This window comes from Hemitrygon akajei, chromosome 25 (assembly GCF_048418815.1).
Source record: "Hemitrygon akajei chromosome 25, sHemAka1.3, whole genome shotgun sequence".
NCBI classification, from domain to species: Eukaryota; Metazoa; Chordata; class Chondrichthyes; order Myliobatiformes; family Dasyatidae; genus Hemitrygon; species Hemitrygon akajei.
The window spans coordinates 35,944,123-35,967,709 of record NC_133148.1 but is presented as its reverse complement, the minus strand read 5'-3'; the positions used below and the strand labels follow the sequence as shown (position 1 = coordinate 35,967,709).

The window sequence follows — 23,587 nt, the reverse complement described above, 5'->3', positions numbered from 1 at the left end:
TGTGGAGAGACCAGAGCAGTGGGTTAAGCAATAATATCCTTGAGCTGTGCCAGTATTGATCATTCGCGAGTTGGAGATGTTATTTCTGATCCAGATTGTTGTCCTTTGATGAGGAGGCTGAGGATCCAGTTGCAGAGGGAGATGCAAATCCCAGGTGTCTCTTTCTTAAAGGTGGGAGCTTTTTCTTGCTTTAAGAGAACTGGTTGCAGAGTTCCTGAATCATTCTGAGATGGAGGTAGATGGATAAGCAGTGAAATGAAAGGTTACTGTTGGTAACGTCTTTATTATTGTCACATGTGCTGAGATACAGTGAAACATTTCTGTCTGTGCACCATCCATATAGGTCATTAGATACATCATTGCATCAAAACTGAGCAGAGGTTTGGTAGAGGTATTCAACATTATGAGGGGTATAGATAGGGTAAATGCATTCTGGCTTTTTCCACTGAGGTTAGGTGGGACTACAACCAGAAGTCATGGGTGAAAGGTGAAGATCTTAAGTGGAACATGAGGGGAAACTTCTTCACTCAGAAGGTGGTGAGAGTGTGGAACGAGTTGCTAGTGCCAGTGGTGCATACGAGCTTGATTTCAGCAATGAAGAGAAATTTGGATAGGTACTGCAATGGTAGGGGTATGGAGGGCTTCAGTCCTAGTACAGGTCGATGGGAGTAGGCAGTTTAAGTGGTTTGGCACAGACTAGATGGGTTGAAGGGCCTGTTTCTGTGCTAAACTCCTTTATGACAAAACTAGTATAAATGGAAAAACAAAACACAGAATATAGTGTTTACAGTTAGAGTGGCAATAAGGTGTAGAGAGAGAGATATAGGCCCTGATGAGAGAGATTGGGAGATCAAGAATTCATCTTCAACATATAAAAGGTCAGCTCAGTTGGATAGCAGTTTGGAAGAAACCGCCCTTGAGCTTGGTGGTACATACTCTGAAGCATATCTTATGCCCGATGGGAGGGAGAAGAGGAGAGAATTAATGGGGACAGGAGGAGTTCTTAATATTGTTGGCTGCTTTCCTGAACCAGCTGGGATTGTAGATGGAATCAATGGTGGGGAAGCTGGTTTCTACGATTGGCTGGGCTGTGTTCACAACTCTACAATTTTTTTTGTGGGCTTGGGCTGAACAGTTGCCATACCTATCTGTGGTGCATCCAGATGGGATGCTTTCTATGAAACCGACAATAATGTTCAAAAGTCTTAGGAGGCATACTTAAATGGCTAGAATACCTCAGGCTCTTGCAGAGTACTGTAGTAGTTTTATGTATTGCACTGTACTGGTGCCGCAAAGAAAAAAACACATTTCATATGTGAGCGATGATGAACCTGATTCTTATATGGGTCTCTTGTGGACAGGGTGGGAAGGGGGCAGGGAGAGGTTGGGAAATGGAGAAGGGAGAGGAGAGAGGAGAGCGAGTGTGAAGCACCAGAGAGACATTCTGTAAAGATCATTAAACCAATTATTTAGAATCAAATGACCTTGCCTGGTGCCTCAAGGCTGGGTGAGTCTGCACCCACACCACCACCCCCTGGCATTGCTTCTCTACCACCTGTCCTGCACCTCTGCCTTGGTACTCCACCCTCACCATTCCCACCATCCTTTGCTCCTCCCAGATTTACAAACACGCTCTCTGCTACACATTGACTAACACAGTACTGTGCAAAAGAATCAGACACCTAAGACTTTGTTGTCTACAACTTTTGCACAGTATTATGTGTAAAATTTGCTGAGGGATTTCAGCTGGTTTAATATAATGTTGGAGAATGTATGGAGTACACAACCTGAAATTCTTACTCTTCACAGTCATCCACGAAACAGAGAAACTCCACAGAATGGATTGAAACATCAGAACCCTGAAACACCCCCTCTGGATTGTACAAGCAACAGCAGTACAATTGTACAAGCAACAGACCGTCCTGCTACCCCCCCCCCCCCTTGTGCCAGCAAAAACACCGACTCACCCCCCCACCACCATGCAAGCAAGAGAAACCCCCCCCCCCCCAAAGTGACCTTTATCAGAGGCTATTAAAAACTACTGTCTATCACCCAGCACAACACTTGGGTATCTCAGACAGGCTCTCTCTCTCTCTCCACTTGCGGGAGAGAGGGGTTGTGCTTCGGCAGCAAAGAGAGCAGGAGATGGGCATTCGGGGCATTCCGAGTTTCTTGGCCTTCTGAGGAAGTAGAAACACCAGTTGTACTTTTTAAAACAATCACCCTCTTCCCGGCAGATAATGCTCATGTGGTCTACTCCCATTCCTCATGCTTGTGTTGGGCCGGTGGTAGCACTCCGCGGGTCGGGAGGCCGCATCGGGTTAGCGGTCACTCATCACGGGTCGGGCCAGAGGCCGCGAGGCCGCGGGTCGTTGGTCACTTCCCACAACCTGTGTCCGACCCTCTTGCTCTCCTCGATGCTGACGGAGGATGATTTTGAATTTCCGAGACACATTGGCGTCTTTTGGTTTTGCTTTGTTTTCTTTCGTGTTGCTGATTGGCGGGTGGGTGGTATGTTACAGTTTTTGGCTGAGGGAGGGGTTGGGGATTTGAGACTTGGTACCTTTACGTGTGAGTGATGTGTTAGATTTTTCTGTGTGAGAGAAGGTGGGGGTCATTTTTGCTGTTTTTTTTGTGTGGGAGGGGTTTGGGGGTTAGGGGTTTGACGTTTAAGCTGCAGTGTCCAGGAAGGGTGATCTGTTAGTTTTTGTACGAGGGAGGAGTTGAACGGGCGGGTTGGGGTTTGCGAGTTCTATTCCTTTTTTTTTTCGTGCGGGGCTGGGGTGCTGATGTCTTCTTTCAACTACTTCCCTGCTTTTCTGTATTTCATGGCAATCTGGAGAAGACAAATCTCAGAGTATTATATCAAGTATTATACTTTGATAATAAAATGAATCTTTGAACCTTTTAATGTGCACGGATATCCTGGTAGGTGCTTTGGTTTCCTAATCCTTTTGAATATGACGGCATTGGGTCACAAGGTTCTGTCTGTCACTATTCTCTGTAAGGAACAACCCAAGGAATCAATGGATAAAGTTGCAGTTACTTTTGGAAGTATGAATGTTTAACACCTTATTGTTGAGATATGACTTATGTAGTTTTGCCTCCCCGGTCATGGCTGCCCACATTAAGTTTTATGATGCCTCCATACATTTATGATGGTAGTTCAGACTGTGTTCCCTTTCTCCTGTAGGAGGGGCAAGAGCTGATCAAAGAGAAGCCCGAGTTGGCTTCAGTGGTGAGGAAGAAGCTGGAAGAGATTCACGAATGCTGGACCCTTCTGGAAAGCACGACTCAGGAGAAGGCGCGGCACCTGTTCGACGTGAATAGGGCGGAGCAGCTGGTGCAGAGTTACAGTGACTTGGACAGGAGGCTGTCCCAACTCGAAGGGCAACTGCTGGTGGTGGACGGTGGGCGGGACATTGCTACGGTCAACACTCAGCTCCAGAAGCTGCAGGTAACCCTCCAGAATGTGCGAGTTACACCTTTGTAATTAAAGATGGATAGGATTGGATGAAGTGCCGAGATGTTGTTAGAGTGCCAGGTTCACCCAAAGTGGCTCTAGTGAATTCAGAGAAAATGAAATCTGCAGCTTCACTGGGTTGGAAATGATAATTGGTTTATTATTGTCACATGTACCGAGACAGTGAAAAGTTTGTCTTGCAGACTGTTCATACAGATCAGATCATTAGACTGTACTGTAGTAGAGCAAGAATTATGAAGCAAGAACTATAATTATGTAGGATGAATTGTAATAGCTACAATGTTCCATGCAGAGAGAGAATAATATGCATCATCATAGTGAGGTCATAATGAACTTATTGTAACTAAGGAACTACCTACCGTAACTAGGGAACTATTTAATGCAGTTTGAAGAAATGTTGTGTTGGCACGAGGCCTAGTGGTTAAGGCGTTGGTCTAGTGATCTGAAGGTCACTGGTTCGAGCCTCAGCTGAGGCAACGTGTTGTGTCCTTGAGCAAGGCACTGAACCACACATTGTTCTGCGACGACACTGGTGCCAAGCTGCTTGGACAACATTGGTGGTGTGGAGAGGGGAGACTTGCAGCTTGGGCAACTGCCGGTCTCCCATACAACCCTGCCCAGGCCTGCGCCCTGGAAAACCTTCCAAGGCGCAAATCCACGGTCTCACGAGACTAACGGATGCCTATAAGAAGAAATGAAAGGGTTGATATTTTCTAAATGGAGAGAATGGAGAGAGTTAGCATTCATTTCAAGAGGACTAGAATATACAAGCAAGGATGTAATTTTGATGCTTTATAAAACACTGCTGAGGCCTCACTTGGAGTATTGTGAGCATTTTATTTTTAGCCATTTAGCTTAGAAAGGATGTGCTGAAACTGGAGGTTCATGAAAATGATTCCAGGATTGAATGGCTCATATGAAGAGCATTCAATGGCTCTTGGCCTGTATTCACTGGAATTCAGAAGAACGAGGGGTAACCTAATTGAAACCTATTGAATGGTGAAAGGCCTCAATAGAGTGGATGTGGAAAGGGTGTTTCCTGTGGTGGGAAAGACTAAGACCAGAGGACACAGCCTCAGAATAGAGGGGCATCTTTTTTTAGAAGAGAGATAAGGAGGGATTTCTTTAGCCAGAGAGTAGTGAATCTGTGGAATTCTTTGCCACAGATAGCTGTGGAGGCCAGGTCTTTATGTATATTTAAGGCAGAGGTTGATAGATTCTTGTTTAGTCAAGGGATAAAGTGATAATCGGGTGAAGACAGAAGTTTGGGGCTGAGAGAAAATAGATCAGCCATGATGAAATGACATAGCATACTGGATGGGCCAAGTGGCCCAATTCTATTCCTGTATCTTCTGGTCTTCTGGTCTTAATAGTCATACAACAAAGGGCTTCAAGCTATTGTTGAGCTTGGTTTTTTTTTGTGTTCAGTGTTTTGTATCTTCTGCCCAGCAGAAAATGGGGGAAGAATATCTAGGGTGGATCAGTCGCCTGGTGTAAGAATGCCCTGATCTTTATCCACATCATAAATTCCACTACATGGTGCCACGTATTTACACTCACCTCCAGCTCAAGTCAAGCTTATTGTCATTTAACTATCTACATCTGTACCGTCCAACGGGGCAACATTTCCGGTGACACAGTAGCGCAGTGGTTAGTGCAACGCTTTACAGTACCAGTGAAGCAGGTTCAATTCCCTCCACTGTCTGTAAGGAGTTTGTACGTTCACCCCAAGACCGCACGGGTTTCTCCCAAGTGGTCCGGTGTCCTCCCACAGTCCAAAGACTGATTGTGTGGTTCATTGGTCATTGTGAACTGTCCCGTGATTAGACTAGGATTAAATTGGTGGATTACTGGGCGGCACCATTTGAAAGGCTGGAAGGGTCTGTTCTCCACTCTCTCTCAATAAATAAGAAAATAATGTGTCTCCAGACCAGGGTGTAATGCACAGTAGCACAAATAACACACGTTAACTTAGGAAACTAAGGATAAAATTTGCAGATGAATTATGCATGGCTAAACAAAGTGCATAAATCAAATATTGTAGGATACAGTACAAATTATCTGGTGACGCTTCTAATGTGATGTGGCTAGAAGTTCAAAAGCTTAATGGCCTGAGGGAAGAAATTGTTTCCTATCATGACCGTTCTTGTTTTATGTATCAGAGTCTCCTGCCTGATGGTAGAAAGTCAAAGAGGATGCTGGATTGACGGGTGCGATCCTTGATGATACCAAGGGCCCTGCGTACACAGCGCTCCTGATAAATGCCCCCCCCGCTCCATTGTACATCTGAGGCCCTCTGTTGGTTGAGGATGACTGTGGGCATTGTGTCCTAGCTGACTACGTGTAACGCAAGCCAGGGAAGTACGATATGGCTGTTGCCCACGCAGCTGATGAATCCAAAGGAATGGCAGGGACCGATACAGTTTGGCGCTAGTGGTGTCGCAGGAGTTGTCAGTCAGCATTGAACTCAGCGTAGGACTACTTTAGGGATTCCGTCTGTCAATTTTTCAGTTTGGGTTTACATAAGAACAAAAGAATGTAAGAAGTAGGAGCAGTAGTAGGTCATCCGGCCCGTCGAGCCTGCTCTGCCACTCAATAAGATCATGGCCATGGACTCATCTCTACCTGTCTGCCTTTTCCCCAGAACCCTTAATTCCCCTACTATAGAAAAATCTATCCAACCTTGTCATAAATATATTTACTGAAGTAGCCTCCACTGCTTCATTGGGCAGAGAATTCCATGTATTCTCTACTCTCTGGGAAAAGCAGTTCCTCCTCTTCTCCATCCTAAATCTACTCCCCTGAATCTGAGGCTATGTTCCGTAGTTCTAGTCTCACCTACCAGTGGAAACAACTCTTCTGCCCCTATCTTATCTGATTTTATATGTCTCTATAAGATCTCCTCTTCTGATTTCCAGTGAGTACAATCCCAGGCAACTCAATCCCTCCTCACAGTCTAACCCTCTCATCGCTGGAATCAACCTGGCGAACCTTCTCTGCACTACCTCCACGGCCAGTATATCAGACCAGAACTGCACGCTGTACTCCAGGTGCGGCCTCACCAGTACCCTGTACAGTTGCAGTATAACGTCGCTGCTCTTAAACTCATTCCCTGTAGCAATGAAAGCCAACACTCCATTTACTTTCTTGATAGCCTGCTGCACCTGCAAACCAACCTTTTGTGATTCGTGCTCAAGAAGTCCCAAATCCCTCTGCACAGCAGCATGCTACAATATTTCCAATTTAAATAATAATCTTTCATTTTTTTCTTCCGAAGTGGATGGCCTCGCATTTACCGACGTTGTACTATATCTGCCAGACCCTTGCCCATTCACTTAACCTAGCTATATCTCTCTGCAGACTCTCTGTATCTTCTGCACAATTTGCTTTTCCACTCAATTTAGTATCATCAGCAAATTTAGGTACACTACACTCTGTCCCCTCTTCCAGATTGTAAATGTATATTGTGAACAGTTACAGGCCCACCACTGCTTATCACTGATTGCCAACCAGAGAAGCACCCATGTATCCCAACTCTCTGCTTTCTATTAGTTAACCAATCCTATATCCATGCTAATACATCACCACCAACTCTAAGCATCCCTATCTTATGGATAAGTCTTTTATGCAGCATCTTCTGGAAATCAAAGTAAGTAACGTCCACCTATCCCCCTCTATCCACCGTGCTCATTATATCCTCAAAGAACTCCAGTAAGTTTGTCATACAGGACCTGCCTTTGCTGAATCTATGCTACGTCTGCCTGGTGGATCCATTTCTTTCCGGATCCCTCGTTATTTCTTCTATAATGACAGCTTCAAGTATTTTCCCAACTACAGATGTTAAACTAACTGGTCTGTAGTTACCTGCCTCTTGCCTACATCCTTTTTTGAACAGTGACGTGACATTTGCCATCTTCCAATCTGTTGGGACCTGCCCAGAGTCCAGAGAATTTTGGTAAATTATCACCAAAGCCTCTACTATAACTTCTGCCATTTCTTTCAATACCCTAGGATGCAGTCCATCAAGATCAGAGGACTCATCTATCTTCAGGCCCACAAGTTTGCTCAGCACCACCTCTTCAGTGATAGCTATTGTATCGAGGTCCTCACCTCCCATCATATCCGTAACATCTTTCTTTGACGTTCTAGATGTGTTCTCCACCATGAAGACCGATACAAAATAGTCACTCAGAACCTGGGCCATTTCCTTATTACCCAATATCAATTCCCCCTTTTCGTTCTCCAAGGGATCGGCATTCACTTTAGCCACCCTTCTCTGCTTTGTATAATTATAAAATGTTTTACTATCCATTTTTATATTTTTTGCTAGTTTATTTTCATAATCTAGCTTCCCTTTCTTTATTGCTCACTTAGTTTCTTTTTAAAGTTTTTCTAATCTTTCAGTTTCCCACTACAGGTTTCCCCCGCTATTCGAAGGTAGAGTGTCCCCATGAAACGGTTCATAAGCCGGAATGTCGTAAAGTGAGGAAGCAATTACCATTTATTTAATATGGGAAAAATTTGTGAGTGTTCGCAGACCCAAAAAATAACCTACCAAATCATGCCAAGTAACACATAAAACCTAAAATAACAGTTAACATATAGTAACAAATAAAGCAGGAATGATCTGATAAATACAGATCAGCCTATATAATGTAGGAATACTTTTCTACAATTATTGCAGCACTGTCCACCGCAGCGAAAATTTCACACAAGCACACCCAGCAGCACTCCCGGCAGAAACACACGGCGCAAGCGCTCCCGGCAGAAACACTTTTTCCAGTAACCTTTAATCTACGAAGCTACCCAATAATACATAAAAATACACAGCCTATATAAAGTAGAAATAATGTACGCCCAGTGTAGTTTCACTTACTGGAATCGGGAAGACAGTGAGGACACTGATGATGGTGTGTTAAGCTGAGTCGTCGGAGGTTGGGGTGGTGGGAGACTGGGGTGTCATCTCATCGTCGTCTGTTTCCATCAGGGCAGGCAGGTCACCTTCTATGTTTGCCTGCCTCGATGTGGAAGGTTGAGTTTTGTCGTCTGCTGTGGCTGATGTGGAAGGCTTGAAAAACGACAGTATGCTTGACTGCTTAGCCTCGCGCATTTTTCTATCATGCAGTTCTTTGTAAGCACTCAAACCATCCTGCAAACCTGCCCTAAACCTATGTACCCTTTCAAAATTAAAGTCATACTTTTCTGCAATCATTGCAGCGTTGTTGATCGCAGCGAAGATCTCATGCAATTGCTTCCCGTTCAGTTCCTTGACGACTTCACTTTCGGGCTGTTTGCTACTGCGTTCGGTTTCAATTGTTATCCTTTCCTCTTCATCAGCTCTTCATCTGTCAGTTCTTGGTCATGGGATGCCAAAATCTCTTCAACATCATCTTCGTCAACTTCCACAAACCCTTAGCCAAACTCACTATATTCTTACTTCGTTCACCATGATCGAAACACTTTATTATGTCTAGCTTTACACTAAGTGTAACACCTTTACGCGCTCTTTTAGGCTTTTCAGATACCTTAGAACTCATCTTGCTAATGGATACATAAAATAAATCGACATAAAGCACAGATGCTCACAGGCACGTGTTTAAGCAACGCCGGCTAGAATGCAGTTCCACGGAGAGGAGCTAGTCTGCTTGGTGTGTGCTGCCTTTTTTCGTAACGGTGAAAACACCTGTTAGCGAAAACAGGTAACTAATGTAGGTCTTTCGTAACAGCCAGTTGACGTAAAGCGAACGTTCGAAAAACGGGACACCTGTACTCTTGGTGACTTTGTATGCACGAGCTTTTAGTTTGATGCCTCCTTTTGTTTCCTTAATTATCCAAAGCTGGCTCTCCCCACCGTTACTGTCTTTGCTTTTAACTGGAATATACTTTTATTGAGCACCATGAAAAATATCTTTGAAAGCCTTCCACTGTTTGTCAACTGTCCCACCAATATAGCTGGTATTCCCAGTCTACACAAGCCAAATCCTCCCTCATCCCATTCATTCTAAACGTCTTCCCCATGAGTGGCCATTGCTGCAAGGCAGCAGAGGTTTGAGATCAGATTTTTCCTTCTACATGAGCTGTTAACAACAGCTGACGAGCCCCATCTACCTGAAGCGGCTGGTTTTAAGGTGCCAGTAACCCAATTTTGCCCCTTATCCTGTCGGTAGAATTGGTTCCTCCAGACTTAGTGGTCAAGTCACATGTGAAGCCAGGAACTGGACTTGGTTGTCAGAGGCTGTTTGAGACAAACACCTTTGGATATATTTACTAGGTAGTGGGAGCTGATCCCCATTACCACCCTTCCCCGCCCCCACTAATTACGACAATCATAAGAAACCATTTTGCAACACCAATCGTTATTATACAGTCACCATTTTGCATCATGACCTTTATCATTTTACTTGTCACTGGCACTGCAACACTGTTCTGTACTCTCTTTGCTTTTAAGTACCTTGATATAATTGTGTATGGCATGATCTGCCTAGATGGCATGCAAAACTAAAAAAAAAAACTTTCCTCTGTACACATGCGAAGGTCTGCAGGTGCTGGAAATCCAAAGTAACATGCACAAAACTCTGGAGGAACTCAGCGGGTCAGGAATTGCTATTTCAGGCGGAGACTGAGAAGGAACGGAGAAGTTGAAGTTTGATTAGGGGAAAGAGGCTAGCTACAAGGTGATAGCTGAATCCAGGTGTCCAGGGGAAAGGTAAAGGACTGGAGAAGAAGGAATGTGAGTGGGAGAGTGGACCGTAGCAGAAAGGCCAGGAGGAGGGGACCAAGGGGGAGAGATAGGCAGGTGAGACGAGGGGGAAGTCCAGAATAGGGAATAAAAGAAGTGGGGAGGGAATAATTTTTTTTTACCAGGAGAAGAAATCGACATTCACGCTATCAGGCTGGAGACTATCCAAATGGAATATAAGGTATTGTTCCTTCACCTTGAGGGTGACCTCATCTTGGCACAAAGGGAAGCCACAGACCGAAATGTCGGAACAACAATGCGAATTAAAGTGTTTGGCCACTGAGGGGTTCCGCTCTTTTGCTAATGCAGCTGATGTGCTCGACGAAGCTGTCCCTTATTTCATGATGGGTCTCCCCAATGCAGAGGACGCTGTCTGCATCGGGAGCACCGAATACAATGGAAGGCCCCAGCAGATTTGCAGGTGAAGTGCTGCCTTACCTGGAAGGACTGTTTGGGCCCTGAATGGAGGTGAGGGAGGTGGTGAATGGGCAGGTGGAGCGCTTGGGCTGCTTAAAGGGATAAGTGCCGGCAGGGAGATCAGTGGGAAGGGATGAGTGGACAAGAGAATCACGGAGGGGATCAGTCGCTGCAGAAAGCGGAGTTGGGAGGTGGAAGGCTGGTAAAGAGTTGGGATCTCTTTGGAGATGATGGAAGTTGCCGAGGATGATGTGTTGGATTTGGAGCTTTTCACTATGTCTTACATTAATAATAAACTAAACCAAATTTATCCCGTGTTAAAGCAGGCCAATATCCACCTTTACACCCATCATATGATGCACTTCCATCCATTTTATACACATCACATTGCACAACATCATCATTGAGGAGGGGTCTTCAACTTGAAGCCTTAAGCCCATTTTCATTCCTGCAATGGTGGTTTGACCTTCTGCGCATTTCCAGCATGGTTTATTTTAGATTTTCAGTATCTGTCGCTTATTTTTTTATTTTCTCCAGTCGTGACTCATCAGGCCTGTTATACAATGCCAGTACAATTTAGATGTTTAGTGAACATTTCCAGCCATTACATCCACACCCCAATGCACGACACCACTCATTATACACCCACTCGGTACAACGCAACGTGACAGAAGTCCCCGGACTGCAGAATTCTCAGAGTGCAGGCTTTGTTGAGTGAGGCTGCTTTGATGAGGAACATCTGTAGCAACTTCCCCACTCTGGCTGTTGACTGGACAGTAATTGGTTTATTCTTCTCCCATGTACTGAGGCGTATGGGAACACCGATGCCCAAGAATGGGAACGCCTACAAAAGCTACCTACATCTCAGGGGCTGCAGTGGTTCAGGAAGGCTGTTCACTATAGGAAGGATGTGGAAGCATTGGAAAGGGTACAGAGGAGATTTACCAGGATGCTGCCTGGTTTAGAGAGTATGGATTATGATCAGAGATTAAGGGAGCTAGGGCTTTACTCTTTGGAGAGAAGGAGGATGAGAGGAGACATGATAGAGGTGTACAAGATATTAAGAGGAATAGACAGAGTGGACAGCCAGCGCCTCTTCCCCAGGGCACCACTGCTCAGTACAAGAGGACATGGCTTTAAGGTAGGGGGAAGGGAAGTTCAAGGGGGATATTAGAGGAAGGTTTTTCACTCAGACAGTGGTTGGTGCGTGGAATGCACTGCCTGAGTCGGTGGAGGCACTTACACTAGTGAAGTTTAAGAGACTACTAGATGGGTATATGGAGGAATTTAAGGTGGGGGGTTATATGGGAGGCAGGGTTTGAGGGTCGGCACAAAATTGTGGGCTGAAGGGCCTGTAATGTGCTGTACTATTCTATGTTCTATCATCACCTTTTCAAGGGCAACTAGGGATGGACAATAAATGCTGGTTTAGCTGGCGACGCCCATATCCCATAAGTGAATAAATAGAGAAAAAGAAGTGGTGGATACGGCCCAACCTGTCACAGGAAAAGCCCTCCCCACCATTGAGCACATCTGCAAGGAGCGCCAACACAAGAAAGCAGCATCCACCATCCAGGCCATGCTCCCCACTTGCTGCTGCCGTCGGGGAGGAAGTACAGGAACCTTGGGTCCCTCATGACCAGGTTTAGGAGCAGCTATTACCCTTTAACCATCAGGTTCCATCACTCGCCTCAACGCTGACCTGATTCCATAACCTGCAGACTCACTTTCGAGGACTCTACAACTCGTTCAGCTCAATTCAATTCAAGTTTAATTGTCGTGAATACCCCCTGAATACAGCGACAGTGTTACTCTGGGGCCGAGATGCAAAACACAGCACCAAGTCACGCAGCACAAAGCACACGTAGCATGTATGAGATAGCAGGCATCTGAAGATATCTGTAAGATAGAGCCACGAGAAAACAGTAATCCAGACCTGAGCCATGAATGCTGCAGAAATCTGCAGTCAACCACAATACAGCTTGTCTTCTGAGGGGCAGCACCAACTCCAACCTGGACGCACGCCATGCCGCCCCTGGTTGAGTGCCCCGACTCCGGTGCCTCTCTCCTGGAGGCTATAAACAGGCAACACTGCGGCTTGAGGCCTATTCCTTGCTGTGACCAAAGCCACGCAGATCACCCGCCATCTGTCACCTGCTGCCAGCCGATGAATCAGTAAATCGGACTTAAGGCATGCCCAAGAGAGCCTTACGATCACAAGAAAAGTGACCAAGACAGTCACTCTCTGTTAGACTGTAGGCTTCCTTCGATGCAGGCAACAGTATGATCAGCATCTCCTTCATTTTCTCCACCAACAAGCAACTCGCTTATGGGGTAGGTCTGCAGTACTTCAAGTTCTTTATGTCCAGCAGGATCTTGCGATTTTCAAAAGGTAATAGCATCTTTTGATGACCCCACAGAAGCAGATGCAATCGAACGTGCCACCATCTTAACAAAACCAGAAGGATTATGGTCTCATTATTATATATTTATCTATAATTATTAACAGTTTCATTGCTTTTGTATTTGCAGTCTTTTGCATGTTGGTTGTTTGACATTCTGCTTTTGTGTGTAGTTTCACATTCATTTTATTGTCTTTGGGCATATTTAAGGCAGAGCTTGATAGGTTTTTGATTGGACATGGCATCAAAGGTTATGGGGAGAAGGCCGGGGAGTGGGGCTGAAAGGGAAAAAAAGGATCAGCCATGATTAAATGGAGGAGCAGACTTGATGGGCCAAATGGCCTAATTCTGCTCCTATGTCTTATGGTTTTATTTCTTTGTCCTACTGTGGATGCCTGCAAGAAAATGTATCTCAGGGAAGTACATTGATAATATTACTTTGAACTTTGAGATGTGTAAAAAATTTTTGTTTTGCATGCCATCTGCAGATCATTCCAAAGCATAATTACATTGAAGTAGAATGCAGAATTTAGCACTGCAGTTACAGAGAAGGTGCAGCACATGTAAAGAAATAAGAGTTAGAGGAAAGTACAGCACAGGAACAGACCCTTCAGCCCATCTAGTCCATGCCGAATTATGGTCTACTACCATCGACCTGCATCTGGACCAAAACCCTCCATACCCCTACCATCCATGAACCTATCCAAACTTCTTTTAAACGTTGATATCAAGCTCACATGCACCACTTGCGCTGGTAGCTTGTTCCACACTCTCACCAATCTCTGAGTGAAGAAGTTTCCCTTCATGTTCCCCTTAAACTTTTCACCTTTCACCCTTAACCCATGACCTCATTGTGGTTGCACCCAACTGGGCCGAATGGCCGACTTCTGCTCCTTTGTCTTATGGTCTTATCTAAAGGGGAGATTGGATCAGGATGAAATGGTGGAGCAGACTCGATGGGCCGAATGGCCGACTTCTGCTCCTTTGTCTTATGGTCTTAACTTCAGTGGAAAAATCCTTTTTTCATTTACCCTATCTGTATCCTTCATAATTTTGTACACCTCTATCAAATCTCATGATCAAATCTTCATCTTTATTGTACATGAGGTCCTTTTAAGAGTCTGATAGCAGAGGGCTAGAAGTTGTTCTTGACCCTGGTAGTACCTATTAAAGCATAAGAGCAGAAGAAATAGGAGCAGGAGTCAGCCATCTTGCCCATCGAGCCTGCTCCGCCATTCAATAAGATCATGCTGTGGGATCAGCTCCACCCAAATGAATACCCTGCCACTACCCGTGCATCACTAGACAGTGAGTTGTTTTACTCTTTACTGTACTGTGTACTGTTTACCTGTGCTCTGCACTTAACATGCGCTTTAGATGATATTTTATTAACTTATTTGTGGCAGTATCTTGTTTTGGCTGCTGCATTTTGAATTGTATTTTATCAGTTTTATGTGTGGTAATATTTTATGTGCTGTGTGTGAAATGTGTATTGTGGGTGCACCGTGGTCTAGAGGAACGCTGTTTCGTTTGGTTGTGTACATGTAGAGTAAGATTGAATATAAACCCGCCCGCCTTTTTCCCATAATCTTTAATTCACGTTCTCAGACTTGTGCATCTTTTGCCTGATAGAAGTTTGAAAGAGAGAATGATTGAGGTGAGAGGGGTGTTTCATTCTCCTTGTTGCTTCCCCAGCAGACATATTGCTGCCAAACGTATTGCTGGTTGCTGAGAGATTTCAGTGTTACCAGTCAAGAACAATACAGGAAGGGAAAGTGAATCAGACTTTGAAGGTGCCCTTTCAAAAAGATTAGCATTTCAGGAAGGTGTAATAATAAGGATTCCTTGAAAGTGGCTACACAGGTCATTAAGGTGGTTAAGGAGGCTTGTTTTCATTCGTCAAAGGTTCAGGTATACATTTCTAAGATTATTCTCCAGATACCCCAAAACCAAGAAAAAAAGGAACAAAATGCCCATCAACCTTCACCCCCCTCCCCACACCTGCCCTGCATGAAATGCAACAAGAACATGGACCCACACAATCCTCTTCCTAGCACAAAACCAAAATGAGAAAGAACAGGTGGAAAAAAAGGAATGTAAAAAAAACTGTAAGACTGAAAAAAGTCCATAGACCTTAGTCCACATCCGTACGCCTAGCCTGCTGCATTCCACCAGCATTTTGTGTGTGTTGCTTGAATTTCCAGCATCTGCATATTTCCTCATGTTTCTGTTTTCATATCCATCTCCAAAATTCAGAAAACCTCGGTAACATCCTCCAGGTCCAGCAGATTCCCTCCCTGGCTGCCAAAGCATTCCACCAGCGATCAGAAGGCAGACAGTTGGCACTCACCGTCTGCATTCACCTCGATGTCTCAGTCTCCCTCTTCATTTTAATTAGCGAACGATCGAAGCTTTACTCGGGTTGCCCCCCTCCCCCCCCCACAGCCTCCTCACCTCGAGGCTCGTGCTTGCCACCTCCAAATGTCAGGAGATTATGTTGCAACTGTATAACACACTATTTAGGCCACATTTGGAGTATTGTGTTGAGTTCCCCTCGCCCCACTGCAGTAAAGATGTTGACACTTTGGAGAGGGTGCAGAAGAGGTTTACCAGGATGCTGGCTGGTTTGGAGGGCAGGTGCTATCATAAGAGGCTGGATGAACTTGGGCTGTTTTCTCTGGAGTGGTGGAGGCTGAGGGGAGATCGAGATAGATAGAGTGGACTGAGAGTATCTGTTTCCCAGGGTTATAATGTCTAATACCAGAGGGCATGCATTGAAGGTGAGAGGGAGTAGGTTCAAAGGGGATGTGAGGGGTAAGTTTTTTTACTCAGAGAGTGGTGGATGCCTGGAATGCCCTGCCTGGTGTGGTGGCAGAGGCAAATACATTAGAGGCTTTTAAGAGATGTTTGGATAGACACATAGACACATTGGATAATAAGGAAGATGGAGAGATATGGACATGGTGTAGATAGGAAGGATTAGTGTTTGGTGGGTTTGATTTGCTTTTTAGCTGTTTCGGCACAACATCGTTGGCCAAATGATCTGTTTCTCTGCTGTACTGATCTATGTTCTATGTTAAGTTCCATATGACACTCTGTGCAGTCAGACTGCATCTGCGAGGGATGCCTCCAATTGGACTAGCTCCTGTGCAAGGGGTTTCAGAGTTGGAGTGCCATCTAGAGGCAGTATGGCGCACCTGCAAGGCTGAGGGCGATGTGCATGCTTACAGAAGTGATCTCCCTGTATTCGTGGACCAGATGGGCCATCAGAAGGCACCTCGATGTCAACAGGCAGATGGTTAGTATTGACTAGATGGGCTGAAGGTCCTGTTTCCATGCCAAATCTCTCTTTCTCTCTCTCTCTCTCTGACTCTAAGACAGAAGGCAGGGAAACATTCATGGAAAACTGCAGAGAGGATCTCACTTCAAGAACAGTTTTTTGCATCAGATAAAAGTAGAGATGTGTGTTTGGGGTTGGGGAGTAGATGGGAGGGGGAAGAGGGTTCAGGCAGAAGTGTTGCGGGTGGGCAAGCTGAGAAGTGGGGGGCAAGAGTGGAAAGAGTTGAGTGAGAAATGAAACTGCTGGAGGAACACAGCAGGTCAAGAAGTTCAAAAGTAAAGTTTATTATCAGAGTACTACACTACATACAACAGTGAAATGATTTTCCTGTGGGCATACTCAGCAAATCTATAGAACAGTTACTGTAAAAAGGATCTATGAAAGATCAAGCAGAGCATAGAAGACAACAAACTGTGCAAATATAAAAATAAATAACTAGCAATAAGTGCATGAAATAACAAGATAATAAGTAAAACCATTGGTTGTGGGAACATCTCAATGAGTATAAATAGGCATCCGTTAGTCTCGTGAGACCATGGATTTGCGCCTGGGGCGCAGGCCTGGGCAGGGTTGTATGGGAGACCGGCAGTTACCCAAGCTGCAAGCCTTCCCCTCTCCACGCCACCGATGTTGCCCAAGGGAAGGGCACTAGGACCCAAGCAGCTTGGCACCGGTGTCGTCGCAGAGCAATGTGTTGTTAAGTGCCTTGCTCAAAGACACAACACTCTGCCTCAGCTAAGGCTCGAACCAGTAACCTTCAGATCACTAGACCAATGCCTTAACCGCTTGGCCACGCGCCAACAATGAGTATAATTATCCTCTTTTGTTCATGAGCCTGATGGTTGTGGGGTAGTAACTGTCCATGAATCTAGTGGTGTGAGCCCTGAGGCTGTTATACCTTCTACTTGCTGGCAGCAGTGAGAAAAGAACACGGCCTGGGTGGCGAGGATCTTTGATGATGGTCAGGCAGCATCCATAGAGAAGTGGTTTTGGCTGAACCCCCTCATCAGGGCTGAAGCTGGAAGGGAAGATGTTCAGTATATAAGGAGTGAAGGAGGAGTGGTAGAGCAAGTAGGTGATGGGAGGAGGAGAGATAGGCAAATGAAGAATAGTGACAGGCTGGGAATAATAGTTGGTAGTAACAAAATCTGTGACCCGAAATGTCGACTGTCCATTTATCTCCTCAGATGCACCCCCACCCCACCTCCTGAGGTCCTCCAGCTTCAGCCCTGTTTCTGAGGTTCCAGTCTCTTGCATCCTCATGGAGTTGAGGCATGGTTTGGATCAACCGTGATTGTGTTGAATAGCGGGGCACGTTTAAGGAATCAGGTGGTCTTCACTTGCTCCGATTTCTTGCATTCTTGGGACAATGTTGTCAGGAGACTCGATTGATAACAGCTTCTGTGGCTAAAGACATGAATCCAGGGTCAAGGATTGTCACAGAACTTTTGCAGTGTATTGCTAAGCAGTCATCAAGTTTCACATTGGGTTTGAGGAGAGGTACAAGAAGTAGACCATAGAGCAGTTATGCAGAAGGACAGGCCCTTCAGCTCAAGAGACTAATTGAACAGAATTAATCAAACTTGAAATTAATTTCCTAACGGAACTAATCCCTTCTGTTTACAGAAGGTGTATATCCCTCCATTCCCTATAGTAGAGTTCCTTAACTTTATTTTATGCCAGAAACAAATACCATTAAGCAAAGAGTCCATGGACCCCAGGTTGGGAAATACCTGCTCTACACGTTCCTCTGTCTATATAAGAGCCTCTTAATCACCACTATCATAATACCTCCAGCATCACCCCGGCAGTGCATTCCAGACACCCACCATCCTTTTTTTAAAAAAATGCCGTACACATCTCTTTTGAACTTTCCCCTTGTCATGCCTTACATGCAGGGGTTCCCAAACTTTTTAATGGCATGGAACAATACCATTAACCAAGGGGTCCACACCAGGGATGGATGAAGAGAGCTATTTTTTAATCAGGGCGGTGATAGAGATTTTAAAGGGAGGGTTTTGTGGCAGTTTTCCTGATGTCAGGAGTGACCAATCAGCAAGAGGGATTCATTGGAAAGGGCCGATAAGAACATTTTAAGTGCAAGCACAGCGGCCATTCTTTGAGTGTCCTTTCTGTGCGTGTGTCAGTATTTAGAGTGGCTTTGGCTCTTCAGACTTGGACGAATCAGGCTTGGGTGAGATAGATTGTCTTGTAAGTTACTCTCTCTCTCTCTCTCTCTCTCTCTCTCTCTGTTCTTATTTATTCATTCCTCATCTGTTAGTGCATTGTATTGTGAGAATGGCTGCAGGGGCAGTGCTTTGTGCTGTGTGTGAGATGTGGGAAGTCTGGGAGATTTTAGGGAGCTGGGTAGGAAGTTGAGAAACAGGATCTCCAGGGTCGTAATCTCTGGATTGCTGCCTGTGCCGCGTGCTAGTGAGGGTAAGAGTGGGTTGATTTGCCAGGTGAATGTGTGGCTGAGGAACTGGTGCTGGGGACAGGGGTTCAGATTTATGGCTCATTGGGATCTCCTCTGGGGAAGTAATGACCTGTACAAAAGGGACGGGTTGCATTTGAACCCAAGGGGGTTTCAATATCCTTGCAGGCAGGTTGACTAGAGTTGTTCGGGTGGGTTTAAACTAATTTGGCAGGGTGATGGGAACCAGAGTGCGAATGCAGTAGATGAGGTTTACAAATGGAGGCAATGTGTAGTGAAACTCCTAGCAAGGAGAGTCTGACGATAGGGCAAAATTGCAGTCAACAGGTTGAGTTGTAATGTAAAGGAAGACAGATTCAAAAAAGGTGAATACAGAACCAAAGGTGTCATATTTGTATGCGTGCAGTATATGAAATATGGTCGTGAACTTGTAGCACAGTTACTGATTGGCAAATGTGATGTTGTAGGCATTGAGTCATGGCTGATTATAGCGGGGGACTTAATGGCCAAGGACACACAATGTATCAAAAGGACAGGCAGGAACCAGAGTGGGTAGTGTGGCTTTGTTGGTAAAAAGATGAAATTAAATCATTAGGAAGAGGTAACATGGGTCGGAAGACTCCCAAACAGTAGTAGGGATGTGGTCTACAAATTACAATGGGAGATTCAAAACGCATGCCAAAAGGGCAATGTTACAATCGTCACAGGGCATTTCAACATGCAGGTAGATTGGGAAAATCAGGTTGGTGCTGGATTCCAAGAGGAGGAATTTCTATAATGCCTACAAGATGGCTTTTTAGAGCAGTTCATGGTTGAGCCCACTAGGGGATCGGATATTCTGTATTGGGTGTTGTGCAATTAACCGGAATTGCTTGGAGAGCTTAAAGTAAAAGAACCCTTCAGAGCAAATGATCATAATATGATCAAATTCACCCTGAAATTTGAGAAGGAGAAGTTAAAGTCTGATGTGTCAGTATTACAGTGGAGTAAGGGAAATTACAGAGACATTAGAGAGGAGTTGGCCAGAATTGATTGGAAAAGATCCTGGCAGGGATGACGGCAGAGCAACAATGGCTGGAATTTCTGAAAACAATTTGGAAGGTACAGGATATATACATCCCAAAGAGGAAGAAGTATTCTAAAGGAAAGATGAGACAACTGTGGCTAACAAGAGAAGTCAAAGCCAACATAAAAGTCAAATTGTTTTCAGAAATTCCAGCCATTGTTGCTCTGCCGTCATCCCTGCCAGGATGACAGAGAGGACATATATTAGAGCATAAATTAGTGGGACGTTAGGGCATTGGGAAGCTTGTAAGTACCGACAGAAGGCAACTAAAAAGTCAATAAGAAGGTAAGGATGGAATACGAAAGTAAACTAGCCAATAAAATTAAAGAACATATCAAATGTTTCTTCAGATACATCAAGTGTAAAAGAGGGTCAAGAGTAGATATCAGATTACCCGAAAACTATCCTGGAGAAGTAGTAAGGGGAAACAAAGAAATGGCTACGAACTGAATAAGTATTTTACATCAGTCTTCACCGTGGAAGACACTAGCAGTATGGTGGAAGTTCAAGTGTCAGAGGGCATGAAGTGTGTGAAGTTATCATTACAAGAGAGAAGGTTCTTGGGAAACTGAAAGGTCTGAAGGTAGATAAGTCACCAAGACCAGATGGTGTACACCGCTGGGTTCTGCAAGAGATGGTTGAAGAAATTGTGGAGGCATTAGTCAAGATCTTTCTAGAATCACTAGATTCTGGAATGGTTCGGAAAAACTGGAAATTTGCAAATGTCACTTCACTCTTCAAGAAGAGAGAGAGGCAGAAGAAGGGAAATTGTAGACCAGTTAGCCTGACCTCAGTGATTGGAAAGATGTTAGAGTCAATTGTTAAGGATATAGTTTCAGGGTACTTGGAGGCAGATGATAAAATATGGCGCAGTCTGCATCATTTCCTCAAGGAAAAATCTTGCCTGCCAAATCTGTTGAAATTCTTTGAAGAAATAACAAGCAGGATAGACAAAGGAGAATTGGTTAATGTTGTGTATTTGGATTTTCAGAAGGCCTTTGACAAGGTGCCACACATGAGGCTGCTTAACAAGCTACGAGCCCATAGTATTACAGGAAAGATTCTGGCATGGATAAAACAGTGGCTGATTGGCAGGAGGCAAAGAGTGGGAATAAAAGGAGCCTTTTCTGGCTAGCTGCCAGTGATTAGTGGTGTTCCATAGGGGCCTGTGTTGGGATTGATTTTTTTTTACATTTTATGTCAATAATTGAATGAAGGAATTGATGGTTTTGTTGCAAAGTTTTCGGACAATACAAAGACAGGAGGAGGGGTAGGTAGTTCTGATGAAATAGGGGGGTTTCAGAAGGACTTAGACAGATGAGGAGAATGGGCAAAGAAGAGACAGATGAAACACACTGCCGGGAAGTGTCATGCACTTTGGTAGAAGAAATGAAGGTGTTGACTATTTTTTAAATGGAGAGAAAGTGAAAAAAAAAATCTGAGGCGCAAATGGATTTGGGAGTTCTTGCGCAGGATTCCCTAAAGGTTAATTTGCAGTTTGAGTCTGTGGTGAGGAAGCCCCGAATCTTAGAAATAATGTTCTGAAACTGGAGAGGGTTTAATGGAGATTCACAAAAAATGATTCCTGGATTAAAAAGCTTGTCATATGAAGAGCATTTGATGGTTCTGGGCCTGTATTTGCTGGAATTTTTGATACCTATCGAATGGTGAAAGGCCTTGCTAGAGTGGATGTGGAGAGGATGTTTCCCAATGTTGGCACTGTCTAAGACCAGAGGACACAGCCTCAAAATAGAGGGGTGTCCTTGGAGAATGGAGATGAAGAGGAATTTCCTTTGCCAGTAAGTGGTGAATCTGTGGAATTCTTTGCCATAGGCAACTGTGGAGGCTGTCTTTATGTATATTTAAGGTAGAAGTTGACAGCTTCTTGATTGCTCAGGGCTTGCAAAGATAGGTGGGGGGAGAGGCAGGAGATTGGGGCTGAGAGGAAAAATGCATCAGCCGTGATAAAATGGCGGAACAGACTCAAAGGGCCAAAAGGGCTAATTCTGCTCCTAAGGTGTTACGGGTCTGTGGACACCAGGTTGGGAATCCATGCGGTTGCATAACTAGGACTTGTGACGTGCACTAGCTGCAAAACACACAAAATGCTGGAGGAACTCAGCAGTTCAGGCACCAACTCTGGAAATGAATAAACAGTTGGAATTTTTGGACTGAGGCCCTTCATCAGCACCAGCTGCTCATGTGGTCATTTGCCACTTGCTACCATTGCTTCACATGACCATAATTAGTGGGGGGAGGAGGGATAAGTAGGTGCTACATCTTGCCCAAGGGTGGCCTGCAGACTAGCCCTTAGACCTCGTTTGCTGGAGGCGTATCTCCATCCCACCATTCAGAACCTAAAGGCAAGCATCAACTTCATCAGCCTTTCATCTTCTGTAGCCACTTTCAAGGGAGCTCAGTCCTTAAACATTAACTCTGTTTCTCTCTCCACAGATGCAGTTGAGTGTTTTGAGCATTTTCTGTGCTTTTATTTCTGGTTGAAAAGGCTGTACTGATGTGGCAATGCATCAGGAAGGGAACATGATAGCAGTGATTAAGGAGTCCATTTTCTGCAACACAGGGTGAGGATGTCCCAGATGGCTCTTTAAAGGAGGTCATGGTGGAGCATAAAAACACAGAAGGGGACAATCACTTTGCTGGAGTTATGCTGCAGGTCTCTCAACACCAGTAGGAGCTAGAGGAGCTGAATATGTAGAGAGGTGTCAGAATAATAGGGTATTGTACCAGGGGGTATTAAAGCAAGGATATAATGCTAAAGCTTTATAAAGCGCTGGTGAGTCCCCACTTGGAGTATTGTTTACAGTTTTGGGCTCTTTATCTAAGAAAGGATGTGTTGACCTTGGAGAGGATCCAGAGGAGGTTCACGAGACTGATTGTAAGAATGAAAAGCTTAGCAAAAGCTTATGTGTTTGATGGCTCTGGGCCTGTACTCACTGGAATTTAGAAGAATGAGGGGGGGAATCTCATTGAAACCTATTGAATATTGAAAGGTCATGGTAGAGTGGATGTGGAGAGGATGATTTCTAAGGTGGGAGAGTATAGGATCAGAGGATACAGCCTCAGCATAGAAGGACATCCATTTACAATGGAGATGAGGAAGAATTTCTTCACCCAGAGAGTGGTGAATCTGTGGAATTCATTGTCACAGGCAGCTGTGGAGACCAAGTCATTGGATATATTGAAGGCAGACGTTGACAGGTTCTTGATTAGTCAGGGCTTGAAGGGATACAGTGAGAAGACAGGAGATTGAGGCCAAGAGGGATGTGGATCAGCCCTGGTGAAATGGTGGAATGGACCTGATGGGCCAAATGGCCTAATCTTGCTCCTATATCTTACGATCTGACAGACTGGCACATACTGGACTACAAGGATAGGGGCTGAGGAATGCACTCAATCCTGGTGCAGTCACCACGGTGGGGAAGGACCACAGTGTAGGGAAATTCTGCTACTGGAGAAGGAGCCGCTGGGTTTGTTGAGGTAGCCCCTCAATTATTGTAGTTGTGTTACCACTCCAGGAGGCCACATAAGTGGCAGCAGTACTACTGATGTGCGAAAATGTAATAGAACAGTACAGAAAGCATCAACTTGTGGAAAGAGTTTATTTTGTCTTAAAAATGAAGTTCTCTAATGTCAACAGTGATCACCAAAGCAAAGAGGAAGTGGAATTTTAAAAGCAGATCAAGG

The 23,587-nt window shown here is 44.8% G+C and overlaps 1 protein-coding gene across 4 annotated transcripts in view; it reads left to right on the top strand.

Moving 5' to 3' along the window:
• Positions 1-23,587, top strand: part of LOC140716517 (spectrin beta chain, non-erythrocytic 1-like) — a 205,206-nt gene that overhangs the window by 111,496 nt on the left and 70,123 nt on the right. For all 4 annotated transcript variants that reach the window (XM_073029317.1, XM_073029316.1, XM_073029319.1 and 1 more), the window contains one exon: positions 3,194-3,457. In XM_073029317.1, coding sequence (XP_072885418.1) covers positions 3,194-3,457 — 264 coding nt within the window. The remainder of the gene's footprint in view (positions 1-3,193; positions 3,458-23,587) is intronic.